General features: G+C 37.5%; 1 protein-coding gene across 2 annotated transcripts in view; it reads right to left on the reverse strand.

The window, feature by feature from the left end:
* pik3c2a (phosphatidylinositol-4-phosphate 3-kinase, catalytic subunit type 2 alpha) overlaps positions 1-13,721 on the reverse strand; it is a 47,785-nt gene that overhangs the window by 18,353 nt on the left and 15,711 nt on the right. For both annotated transcript variants that reach the window (XM_072695932.1, XM_072695933.1), the window contains exons 5-13: positions 10,379-10,499; positions 8,206-8,317; positions 7,986-8,065; positions 7,772-7,835; positions 7,537-7,683; positions 7,418-7,448; positions 4,361-4,580; positions 3,517-3,639; positions 3,239-3,406 (exon numbers count right to left, since the gene is read on the reverse strand). In XM_072695932.1, the coding sequence (XP_072552033.1) occupies positions 3,239-3,406; positions 3,517-3,639; positions 4,361-4,580; positions 7,418-7,448; positions 7,537-7,683; positions 7,772-7,835; positions 7,986-8,065; positions 8,206-8,317; positions 10,379-10,499 (1,066 nt within the window). The remainder of the gene's footprint in view (positions 1-3,238; positions 3,407-3,516; positions 3,640-4,360; positions 4,581-7,417; positions 7,449-7,536; positions 7,684-7,771; positions 7,836-7,985; positions 8,066-8,205; positions 8,318-10,378; positions 10,500-13,721) is intronic.

Here is a 13,721-nt window from a genome sequence, read left to right on the forward strand (position 1 = left end):
AGAACTGAAAACACTACCATGGTAACGAACAAGAAAATTACCAACCAAAATGAAGTCTATACGAAATATGTTTAGACATGGAAGCCGTTCTAGTAGTTTATGCCATATTATATGCTGTAATATTTCACACTGCCTTTAAAGATAGCACTAAAAGAATGTAAACCCTACGGTTTGGTAGTCAAAACACTGTTGATTCTTCATTCAATGAAGCTGTTACTGACATAAGATGGTGCTATTTCATGTAGCATTCAATTCCATGTAAAAAAAAAAAAAAAGTAATGGTTTACTGTAGCCTACTCAATATTGGTTTTGCAAAAAAAAAGAAAAAAAAAAAGAACAGTTTCCCAATATTATCATGAAGCTATATTAACAGACAGCTGTAATTCTTTATTTTTGTGTTTTGTTCCTTATATTTGTTTATTTATTTAGCGATTTATTTAGTTTTATTATTTATTTATGTATTTGGAGCATAATATGTATTTTTGAAGATTCCTATAATTAGAAATGTATCAAGTCAGATAACTAACAACCTGTATTAATCTTTTGTAAACACTTAACGCAAAAATGATTTACATATTGCAGGAGTCACTGAACTACAGCGTCATGACACACCATAGGCCAACTAACGACAACTTTGCAAAACCACCTTTCCTACACTTTCTTCTGTATTGGTCTTTTTTTCCCTATGTGACTTTACCAACAGCCCAGAGCAATAGTCCAAGTGTGATCCCAACTAAACCTCCTGAAAGGCTCCTTTCAGCATTGGCTTATGTTTTTCAAGTAACTTTGCAGGCGTTTACCAAATACAGTCTCACCATTTGATTCATATAACCAATGCCGACTTTAGTGTTGGGAAATGCCGGACAGTTTCTTTAAGTCATTATTAATAGAAACAGGGAATACTGTTTTCTTCACTATGTAGGCATTGGCTGTCGTAACATTTCTTCCTTTGCTTAGAAAAGGCACCACCAGATGCACAACATTGTCCATTAACAGCTGAAGAAGCGACCTACTGTCATCTTTTCCTAGGGAATAGCATTCAACGTGTATTTAGTTGTAACAGAAGCAACCACCCAAAACTTAATACCAAATTTGATCAGTTTATTAGTCATATACTGTGTCAAATTAAATAAATCGTATACAAAACATTGAACACCCCCTGTTTAAATTAAGATATATTGATTTTCTAAGTGAAAATAACTGAACAAATCCTGTACTTTAAAAAACACTTTACATCTGGCCTTCCCAGTCACTGAATCTGATTCCAATAGAATACCTTTGGGATGTGGTAAATTGAGATATTTGCAGTGTGATGTAATCAAGGACCAGAATCTCAAAATAAGATACTTGTTGGCCCTACAATTAAGGTAAATATTCCAGCCTGTTGATAATGGTTAAAGAGGCAGCAGAAGCTTAAAAACTATCTACATGTAACCCTTTATAAACATAGTTTATTATGCAAAGTCTTCTAGCTTCTAGTAAATGCTCTAGGTATTAACATTTTGTAATACATTCCAAAGAGTACATTACAGATGGGTAAAATGTCTTGTTTATGGCAGAGTAATATTCTCTAATATACTCAAGTAGAACTACTATTACTTTACTATTACTTTTACTTAAGTACAAGTTACTGTTCTACAAATTTACTCAAAGTAAAAGTAGTTAATTAAAAAATGTACTAAAGTTACACACACACGCCCAAATCAACACAAGTGGCCATTATTTAACAAGTGGACATTCAGCCATTATTTAAAGCACATTTCTTTGTGTAGGTAATGGCATAAATACAATAGGTCACATACACTTTCATAAGAAGTCTCCCACTGCACTGCTGATTAGCACATGCTGAAGTTCTTGTTTAAACAAACAGTAATAGGTTAATATGTAAACCTTCATTATATATATTATTTATACATTACATTATTTATATTATTTTTAAATCAAACATTTTTGGGAGAAAATAAATCATTTCGATTAATAAACTAATCACAGAAAATAATTGATAGAAAAATAGTCAGTAGGGGCAGACCTACCGGCCATGGAGCGAATAGCATCATGAATCTGAATAGCATCAGCTTATAGCCTGTTGGATATTGTAATAACAGACCTGGGTAAATAACAACTGGGTGGTAGATGATGCAGTAAGCCTTATATACAGTTTCTCTTTCACACATTCCGATTGGTAGTCATTTTCCATTCCTTATGTCTTACTCTAATTTTCCCTGTTAAGCCACAGACTGTTATTGGATATGTGTTATTATTTATTTATTTATTTTAATTATTTTTATGATCCTTGTGCCTCTTTCAAGTGTATTGTGAATTTTTCACAGCCAATCAGAAGCGCTGCTCTGTTTGGGTAGTAGAACCAAATATAACATGACATACAAACAGACCTGTCTTAATATGCTCATCTCAAAAATATGAAGGGAAGGGTGACCAAACCAAAAATACTTAAGTAAAAGTAAAATTACAGGTTTCAAAAACTACTTAGTATGTACAAATACATAAAAAAAAAAACTTTATATAGTAACAAGTCGTTTGTTACAACTCCAAAACAAATGGATCTCTAAAGAAGAAGCAGAATCGCCTTCCTAACATTAACTTTCTCCCGCTGTGAACAGATGACAGAGTAATGTTTTCTTCTTCAGGTACTGATTACACTGCAGCATGCAATTAATAAAGCTAAGAAAATATCAAATAAAAAGAAGAGCCAGAATAGGGAACAATACTTGGCTTTACCACCTAAACAAGGAAAGTTTATCTTATAAAAGGCACAGGCTCCGGCAGAAATATATAATGATGTAAAATTTTGTTATAATAAACTGTAGCAAAAGAGCACATGTTTTATCAGCAGCTCCGATCTGCAAGGAACTAGCCTTGCCTGTGTCTCTCAGTCAGACTTTATCACAGCGTTTTAAAAGCCTTTTTCCAATGACAAGTGAGGCTTACTGGTGAAATATTCTGTTGTATATTATGGCGTAAAATTGGCAGAACTGCATAATCCATGTTGTTTCCTTGACAAAATGTGTTTTGTACAAAGTAATTTTTTTTTATTAATGCAGGGCTCATTTTCCTCACGCAAGCGGTTCTATTTTTGCCACGAGTGGTTTTGCTAGCGTGTAGCATCATTACCTTGTGTAAAAAAGTATATTTGTGTATTTTTTCTTGAGCAAAGAAACAGTTTTTCCCCTGCTTGCGATCTTTGGCATAATAATTTGATGCCATATTATAGCCTTACCTCCTGAAGTCAAAAAGAGGCATGGAGACTTTGCCCAGGAGCTCTGGTCCTTTACGTTGCTTGTTGGAATCAGGGGAGTTGCTAGCGTTTTGGTTTAGAACGCCATAGAGAGAAAGACTCAACATGGTCTCTAATGGCAACAACGCCACGGAGATAGGGAAATTGATCCTGAAGGAACAGGAATGAAGATTCATCATGAGAAAAGGCTGCTATTTAGCTGCCATTTCTACACAGCTTCTCCTAATTCAATAAATAAAAAAAATAAATAGATCACTTACAGTTCATCCCATTTGATGTGATAGAAAAAGCTCTTGTAAGTTCCAACTTTCTTGGACTGGACAGGCTTGAAAAGATTTCGACCGTTGTGGGTCAGGGCACATGTCAGATAGTATTTTTCATAACTAGAGGAACAGAAACGAGACAAATGACTCTCTACATAAAATGAGAAAGTGAACTGTCTTGTGGTTGAGGCAAATATAGGGCAAAATTAATCATATGAAATGCCTGAAACCAAGGGCAGTGTGTTATGTAATTGTTGGTACAACACTGTAACAAGAATACAACACATGGCACAGATCCCATACATACATAAACAGTCTGATGGCAAGCTCTAGCCCTTATCATTTACAATCTTTACATATACGGAATGTTTTGGTAGCAGAAATGTTCAGTGCTGTAAATAATACACTGTATGGGGAATGGTGAAGAAAGCCTGAGAGCAGTCTCACAGTGAACAAAAACAAAACTATGACCTAGAACAAGGGCCAGACTTGTCACACCCTTGTAACTATTCTGCTATGCAGCTCTGAACAGAATGAGTTCTTCTATTTAAGAGTGTCACTCAAATAGAGATAAACAGGTCTGTAACCATGTTCTTTTAACCCAATCTTTAACTACTTAACTGATCTCTAATATAACTGATAATCAATCATTCAGATATAAGCATAAATCATTCTACTTTTAAGGGCTCTTTATTAAATACAGAAGAGGAGTTAAGTGTTGCTTGTCTGTATGTTGTTCAGATTCCATAATCTTTGATTAAAACTGTCCTAAACATTTCCTGGCAGAACCTTCAGTAGTCTGACTTTTTAGTGAAATTAAATATAACTGCACTGCTCTTACCTGCTGACCCATGCAGAATAAATTCCATGTATAGCATAGACCGTGAACTGCACATGATCTGTGGTGCCAGATGCTTCCCTGCTGTCTCGCTCATTATCTGCAGGCTCCTGCTCCCAGTTACCAGGGGAGGCCGGACAGAAAGAGTGCAAGTAGAGCTTAGCCAAGTTGTACACTGCACTCGTTAGTACTTCCATGCAGTCCTCCACTGGATTGGCATACCCTACAAAGAAAGAAATATGCTGTAAAAGCAGACAAGATGTTGCCTGTAGTTGTAGTACGAGACCATAATTAAATGTAGTAATCATATAAAGTATCATTTAAATTGAATACATTTAATTTAATAATTTAATAAATCTTAGTCAACCAAAACTGCAATCCTTCTTATTAATTATGTTTAAAGTTTGTAGCTTTCTCCATGCCCAGAAAGCGGAGGTCACTAAGTAAAGCCGCCTTTTCAGTGCATCGCAGCTGTCCAGCTTCACTTAGTGACCTCCGCGGCCACCATCGACCCCCTGCCATCAGAAAAGTCAGGACAGTCTTCCAGGTCCCTGGTGCCCTCTTTGGGGGAGGTTATGGATATGGAATCCTCAATCCCTTCTCCCCATCCCCCCTTGCAGGTGAAAGTGATAATCTGGAGGACGACTAAGACTCAATCCCTCGCCCACCTTCTTACCCATGAGACAGAGAAGAAAGGCGCCATTTCTGAGCACATGCCTAGGCCAACAAGAACTACTTTAACAGACATATTCAACCTCGTCAGGGTTGCAAGGGGGTGGAAAATTTCCAATAAATTCCCAGTAACCTTAAATGGGAAAGCTCAGGAACTTAAAATGTAAACTTTCCATGGAAATTTTGGGAACTTATTGGAATTAGTAGGACATACTAGATCATTTAAAAGAATTTTATCATACACTATCATCAATTTACTGTTTGTTTGTTTTTTGGCAACAGCAGACGTAAATGAATGGGCATAAAACAGGAATATTCTAAGCTAAAAGTGAGAAACGTACATATAGTTGGTAGTGTCCATATAATTTCTAGAAACCTGACATTATGGTGTGGGGTTGTTTTTCAGGAGTTGGGTTCAGTGAAGGAAACTCTAAATGCTTTAGCATACGAAGTGATTTTGGTCAATTTTCTGCTCCCAACTCGGCAGGAACAGTTTGGGGATGGCCCCTTCCTGTTCCAACATGACTGTGCATCAGTGCACAAAGCAAGGTCCATAAAGACATGGAAGAGAGAGTTTGGTGATAAACCTGACTGGCCTGCACGACTCAACCAAATAGAACACATTTGGGATGAAATAAAGTGGAGACTGCAAGCCAGGCCTTGTCGTCTAACATCAGTGTCTACATCTTTCCCATAGTGAGATATCGAATGAATGATTAAAGAGAATGCTAGGTTATTTGCATAATCACTTTTCTCTGAATCAGGAAGAAGCCACGTTCTCCCCACACCTCATTTCTTGCACTTCACTGTGGAAGAGCATGCTCTTTTGTCACTGCTGTGACTGGTCTGTCAGCTAGCTGCCAAACCCGTTCCAAATTTTAATTTAATCAGAGTGATGGTAAGAGCAAAGTGTGGAGTCCAAAAGAACATCCCATGAACCGAACCATACCAACTCATGGTGGTGAGATGTCATGACTTGGATATGTATGGCTGCCACAGGTACTGGCACACCCTTTCTAATAAAGAGTTCTTGCAAGTCACCTGATTTAGTTTTAATTGAGCATGTGTTACAACAAGGACCCAAAACAAGCAAGAGGTTAAGATGGCCGCATTACACAGCTTGGCAAAGCATCAAAAGGAAAGATATCACATGAGGCCCAGCTTTCAGACACTGGGCTCTACATTGCGCTCCAAAAGTCTTTGGAAGTGTTCAGATTTCTTAATGCCATTTACACATACATAATTTAATGGGTTATAATTAGATTATATAAAAGTTCAAATGTATTCAATTTATATAATGTTTTACTTATGGTATGATACCTAAGGAACCCATAATCGTTCGGCTTCCTCAGGTAAGGGCAAATGAGACTAAAATAGAGATTATTTGTAAAGCACATTATTTTACCACTTCTACCATTTTTACCACACACTACAGAAATATAATTTAACCATATATACAGCCAGATTTATTCGTGCACGCATCACTGCACAGTAGAACAGTGCATCAACAGTAGCATTCTAGAGCCACATCTTAACCTGAAAGCCAATTAAGCAATTGTTTTAATTGTTTTTAAAATTTGTTTTAATTTGTTTTTCTAGCAATCCTATGCGCAGAATTCTCAGAATGTTTGTTTTTTTTTAGACCTAAACTTGACTTTCCCCATTTCTGTTAACTGCCATTTCTCAATTAAATTACATACTGAAGAAAGGCTACCTAAAAACACTTTGTTCTCAGCCTTTTTCTACTGTATTGTGGGTATTAATTATTTTTATTTTCTCAGCGCTGGGAAGCTGAGTACATTACATTTTACAGTACATGTTACTCCAAACATTTGCTAGTCACTGTACATATACACAAACAAATATATACACACTATTTATGAGCCTTTTATTTGACCTCACTCTTCTGTGTACCTTGGGTAAAGTGTTGCTAGTCCTACTTATTACTATGAATTAGGAGTGTCACAATTTAGAATTGTGATTTCAATTCAGATACCAAGCGTATCACAACGTTTAATTTCAAACAACAGTGTGGCAAAAACAACATATCGTCTGAACACCAAAGGCTTGCTTCCTATACACTGCTTAAGCTTAGTCATAGACAATTACTGTATAAATTGTGAATCACCACTAGAGATTGCTTCAGTTAATCCAAGGCCTTAATCTAGGTCTGGAAAAAATGGAAAAATGCTCTCAATGTTGATTAGATTAGACACTAAAAAGTATTTAAATATCTTAAATGCAATTCACAATTCAAATGTCATTTTAAATAAATTGAACTGAAACGTATTGAGCTTTTTTGTTTGTGTACTGCAGTAATGGGAAAGGATTCAACTTTATTTATTACTGTACTATGAACAACAATGTAGATTTCTTTTTGGTACTTACCATTATCTGATTTGGTTGAGTTCACATTAGCCTGTCAAATGAGAACATGGCATAAATACACATTTGTTGTATTGCATATAAAACAAAATCTATTATACAGCTATGTTATGTCCTCTGACCTTAGGGGAATGGGATTTAGGAAGGTTGACTGTGTGTCTCAGTTTTTTCACAGCTTCTGTAATGGCTGGCGTTTCCACCTCATCCAGTGCACAACACAGATTTTTAACAGCCTGGATTACTTGATTAACTGTTTTGTGTTGGGTACTCTGATTAGAAAGAGAAACATGAAATATTTTTTATCTATTCAGTAGGTTCATGTATTGCATTGTAGTTGTTTAAAGAACAACTGGGTACCTCATTCTGAAGACAGATGCTGACTTGATAGTTGTAGCCCTCTAAATATTCAGCAAGGCTCTCTCTGAAGAAGAACAACATGAGATTAATCTGGCAAAGGGTACCAATAAGCAGCATCAATCACGTTATTGGCTGTCCAACAATTTACAAGTTGTCCTACATGTTGTAGGACAGCCAGTAACAAGACTGAAGAGAAGACAAGACGCATTCATACCTTGTGATGGTCTCCTTAAACGGCTTTTCAACGTGGCCTAGGTATTTTTCCAAGTCAATGGGTGAGGTGTCATCTTCTGCCTGTTGCCATACATAGAATACACCATTTTAGAATAACCATTTTAACTTGTTAATAGATGATACCATCCTTACAGTACTTTACAGAATTTTCTCTTTCTAAATGTGTCATGATTCAGATGTTAGTAAGAACTTTGGTATACCGTTCGTGCCAGGTCTCTCCTCATGGTGTTCTGGGCGAGGAGCTGAAGCTTAATTTCTGTCTCCCACTTCCTGCAGTTCTGCATGTACTCATGGCTGCCAAGACTGTGCTTACTAAAGGAGGCAGAGAAGCATTTAAGCTTGAGCAGTAAAAGCAAAAACTGCTGGAACAAAATTTCTGAAACATTTCAAATAATTGGGGGGTTTGCAGGCTGCATCAGTTTGACATATTACATGTGCGTAAAGCCTTAGTGATACCCCATCTGACCCCAAAAACATCTAATCATTGATATTCGCCTGTTAAAAACTGCTAGTAGTTTCAGTAATGTTTCCTGTTTGGCCATGCCACTTCACATTTTATAGTAACCTAAATAATTTGTCATTGTTTAACAAGTTTAAAAATGAATTACATTTTTCACAAACACGAAAGAACTAAAATATCAAACAGGGAACCTTACTCAAAGCTTTAAAAAAGGCAGTGATGGATACACAAACAGCAGTACATTTTTGCATTAAAGGATCTGCTAAAAATCCACAATCAGCTTGTTGGTGTATGGAGTGTTCCATGAAAAGCCATCTCATCAAATCTGCTAATTGAGCCCACCATTGTAACAGGCATGTAGTGATAGGGGAAGCAGTTTGAGCTCAAACTTCTTGAATAAGAAAAAAAAATATGTGAATTTGTGTAGCAATCTTTTACAACTGATATCACAAAGCAGAAACAAAAGAAAATGGCTGTGCACCGATGCTCCCCATCCAACCTTGCAAGGAGCTTACAAGGATATGGCAAGAGGAATTGGGAAAAATGTCCAGAAACAATGGTGCCAAGCACATAGCTTCTTGCATGATCCTCCTTTCCTTTTTTTTATTCTAATATTGTATAAAACTAAAATATTACTCTAATTATATTCAAAGTACTAGACAGTACACTTTGTACTCAATACATTTATGACAGTGGCTTCTTTCGCAACAGTACATTTTACTCCAAACATTTGCTAGTCACTGTACATATACACAAACAAATATATACACACTATTTATGAGCCTTTTATTTGACCTCACTCCTCTGTGCACCTTGGGTACAGTGTTGCTAGTCCTACTTATCACTATGAATTAGGGGTGTCACAATTTAGAATTGTGATTCCAATTCAGATACCAAGCGTATCACAATGTTCAATATCAAACAATAGTGTGGCAAAAACAACATATCGTCTGAACACCAATGCATGTTTTCTAAAAACATATTTTTTACTACAATTATTGGCGGTTGTGTGTGGATGTTTGCGGCAAAAATAAACTCCATCTATTGTACAATAAGTCTGTAACATAAAACATAGAAGGTAAAAGGGGTGTGCAGACTTTCTTGCTTGACTGTAAATACTCAACTTCCCAAACCTTTTCACAATATTTAGCAGCCATGGGCTCATTTAAGCAGCTGCCTGATATTAAAGAAAAAATCCACTTAGAATGAGCCATAGCGACATCATCAGATTTAAACTGGCTGGCCAAATGTGTGTAGGCACAATCACACTAGAAAGATGCCAAATTTCATCTGCTTCACAATAACATTGTCAGCCCTACCGCACTGTGCTAAAACACTTGTGAAAATGCAAATCGGGCAGACATGCATCATTCAGGTTCCACAGTCTTCCATCAGTCACGACGAGACCACAAGTAGAACAGGCTACTGAATTGCTTGTAAGAAGCCCTTAGTAAAATAAAATGCTTCTTCCAGGCAAAAAACAGCCAGTCTTTACACATGTGCGTCCTTGCACAAGACTGTAAAACTATTCTAGACTGTCTGAGTGATTAGAGTGATTAGTCTTACCGGACAGTGTTGCTGTCCTCTCTTTGTGATTAGTAAGGTGATAAAGATGGTAGCCAGACTTAGTCTTGCTCCTGCTGGCTTCTTCAGGGTTGGCTTATTTAAATCTTACCAGTAAAAAAGCAAGCCAGTACTTTTCCTTGTGTGTTTAGCTCCAGTCTGGTAGACAGTTAAAATTGTCTAATTTGTTTTATGAGGGAATTGGTCAGTTTCCAGATCTGTTGTGATTATGCCGGATATTCTTTTAAAGGGGGGAGACAACAGCGTTGAGATTTTTTTTTTTGCCATTCATTTCCATTGTTGTGGTTCCAATTTTTTTGCTTATGATGTAAATAAATGGGAGAACTTACTTCTGCAGAACCTCCTCCTGCCCGCAGACCTTGAGGATGTAACTGCCAATATCCACTTGACTTAGGTCATCATGAACCCAGCAGAGAGCTTGCATTATCAGTAGCTCCACTGGTGAACTCACTAAAAGGAGAGAGACCAAGAAAAACAAGGAAAGAGTAAGGGGGGGACGACAAATCGTCGACAATCGTCAGGGACATGTCATGGGATTGTTCTTCTAGAACAGTAAAAGAGCACAACATACATTTTTTGAGAGGAAAAAATAAACAATGTGTTGCATTTTCCTTTTTTTTCTACGCCAGGCCAAAGATATACATGCATTATACATACAACACTCCTAATACTTGATTAAATGTTCCTTGCCAGTTGTACCTTCATCAGAAGCATTTGATAGTCATCAACAAGCCATGACTCAGTAAGGCATGAGAACGACACCAGATCACATCTTACTAAGTTAGGCCAGTGTTATTTATGTGGGATGTCATAAGCAGGACTCTGTACTTGTCAGAATTTTTTTTTCCCAGAAATTCATAGACTGGGAGACAGGTGTAACTGGAGGCTTGCGCCTTGGTGGTGATAAGATTTTGAAATAAGGGCTGGGCGATATAAAAAAAAAAACTCCTCAATATGAAATAGAATAGAAATACCTAAATGGTAAATAATTAAAAATACAAGTCATAGTTTTGGGTGTTTTTTAACAATAAACATAAGACAGTGTTTTGTAATGTATGAAAGTAAGGTAAAATTGTTCCCAACATAATTGTAAGGCTAACCTACAAACAATAGTTTTTATAAATAAACAAAAAATACAAAAGCAGAGTGAAATATAAGAAAAGATGTGCATTGTGCCTCTCTAGTCTTTACTGCAGATTCTCTGAAAAAAACACGAGACTGTCAAAAGTGTCTGGTTTCAAAAGGTGCTACTGGTGCTAAAAACCATCTCAGAAAGGGAACTTGTGGCTGGCACACAAAGATATGCCAAATGAGTTGAGCTTTGGAAACAGTGCTTTTTGACTTTTTCTCCATTCCAGTGGATTTTCTTCACCATCCAACTTAGTACATTATAAGTAGGTCAACATTTCACATGATTCCGTAGATGTTAAGAATGTGGAGGATGCACTTTTAAAGAAATTGCAAAGAAAGTGTGGTCTTTTTCATCTTCGCCACTGGTCCATCTGCTTCCTCATGAGGTGTTGTAATGGCTGTCAATGATGAATCAGATCGTCCTGTTGCGGTTGTAGTCAGTGCTGTGTCAGACGCAGAGCTGCCCTGCCTGGCCAGAAAGAACTCCAGAAAGGACTCTGCCTTTGACTACTTCCAATCTTGTTAGGGGCAATGTATGGACTTCTGAACCTGGGGTCCATCAAGGATGCCATGACCTATTGACTGTGTATGGCAGGATTACAAAAACTTTCACTGAGGTCATCCATAATAGAGGACCTAATGGGTTCCGGAAGTGATGTGTCCTCCAGATAAGCCAGAATGTTGGTACTAAACAAATGCAGAACTGGTTTGATATAGGGAACTGCAACATACTTCTTTAAATACATTGGTGAACTCCTAGAGGGACCCTAAGATCTTGCTGAGCCACTCCAGGACCTCCACATTTTGCTAGGTGATAAAAAGATTCTGCATCTTCTAGTCAGATGTTAAGACTTTGGAAACAGATTGCTTCTGCTCCAGCACCCTCTGTATCATTTTTTTTCCCCTGTTTTCGACCCCCACCTGGTAGGAGACTCTCTGATGCGTTGGTTGTCCGTTGTGATGGAGACTTGCCATTGTTCTTTAGATCCTGAAGTCTTTGTGCAATTACTACCTTGCAAAATGTACTGTTACTACCTTTCAACTTTTCAACCTTTTGCTACATTTCAGGCTTCAAACATAAAGATATGAAATTGTCATTTTTTGTGAAGAATCAACAACAAGTGGGACACAATCGTGAAGTGGAACGAAATTTATTGGATATTTTAAACTTTTTTTTAGAAATAAAAAACTGAAAAGTGGGGCGTGCAATATTATTCGGTCCCTTTACTTTCAGTGCAGCAAAATCACTCCAGAAGTTCAGTGAGGATTTCTGAATGATCCAATGTTGACCTAAGTGACTGATGATGATAAATAGAGTTCTGTTTAAAGCGCTGAGAGCATCATGAAGACCAAGAGACACACCAGGCAGGTCCGAGATACTGTTGTGGAGTAGAAGTTTGAAGCCGGATTTGGATACAAAAAGATTTCCCAAGCTTTAAACATCTCAAGGAGCACTGTGCAAGCAATCATATTGAAATGAAAGGAGTATCAGACCACTGCAAATCTACCAAGACCCGGACGTCCCTCTAAACTTTCAGCTCAAACAAGGAGAAGACTGACCAGAGATGCAGCCAAGAGGCCCATAATCACTCTGGATCAACTGCAGAGATCTACAGCTGAGGTGGGAGACTCTGTCCATAAGACAACAATCAGTCGTACACTGCACAAATCTTGCCTTTATGGAAGAGTGGCAAGAAGAAAGCCATTTCTTAAAGATATCCATAAAAAGTCTCGTTTAAAGTTTGCCACAAGCCACCTGGAAGACACACCAAACATGTGGAAGAAGGTGCTCTGGTCAGATGAAACCAAAATCTAACTTTTTGGCCACAATGCAAAACATTATGTTTGTCGTAAAAGCAACACAGCTCATCACCCTGAACACACCATCCCCACTGTCAAACATAGTGGCGGCAGCATCATGTCTGCATCATGGTTTGGGCCTGCTTTTCTTCAGCAGGGACAGGGAAGATGGTTAAAATTGATGGAAAATGGATGGAGCCAAATACAGGACCATTCTGGAAGAAAACCTGTTGGAGTCTGCAAAAGACCTGAGACTGGGACGGAGATTTATCTTCCAACAAGACAATGATCCAAAACATAAAGCAAAATCTACAATGGGATGGTTCACAAATAAATGTATCCAGGTGTTAGAATGGCTAAGTCAAAGTCCAGACCTGAATCCAATTGAGAATCTGTGGAAAGAGCTGAAAACTGCTGTTCACAAACGCTCTCCATCCAACCTCACTGAGCTCGAGCTGTTTTGCAAGGAAGAATGGGCAAAAGTTTTAGTCTCTCAATGTGCAAAACTGATAGAGACATACCCCAAGCAACTTGCAGCTGTAATCACAGCAAAAGGTGGCACTACAAAATATTAACGCAAGGGGGCCGAATAATATTGCACGCCCCACTTTTCAGTTTTTTATTTCTAAAAAAAAGTTTAAAATATCCAATAAAATTCGTTTTCCACTTCACGATTGTGTCCCACTTGTTGTTGATTCTTCACACAAAATTACAATTTTATATCAGTAAGACAGGTTCTTG

Source organism: Salminus brasiliensis, chromosome 13 (genome assembly GCF_030463535.1).
Source record: "Salminus brasiliensis chromosome 13, fSalBra1.hap2, whole genome shotgun sequence".
Taxonomy (NCBI): domain Eukaryota; kingdom Metazoa; phylum Chordata; class Actinopteri; order Characiformes; family Bryconidae; genus Salminus; species Salminus brasiliensis.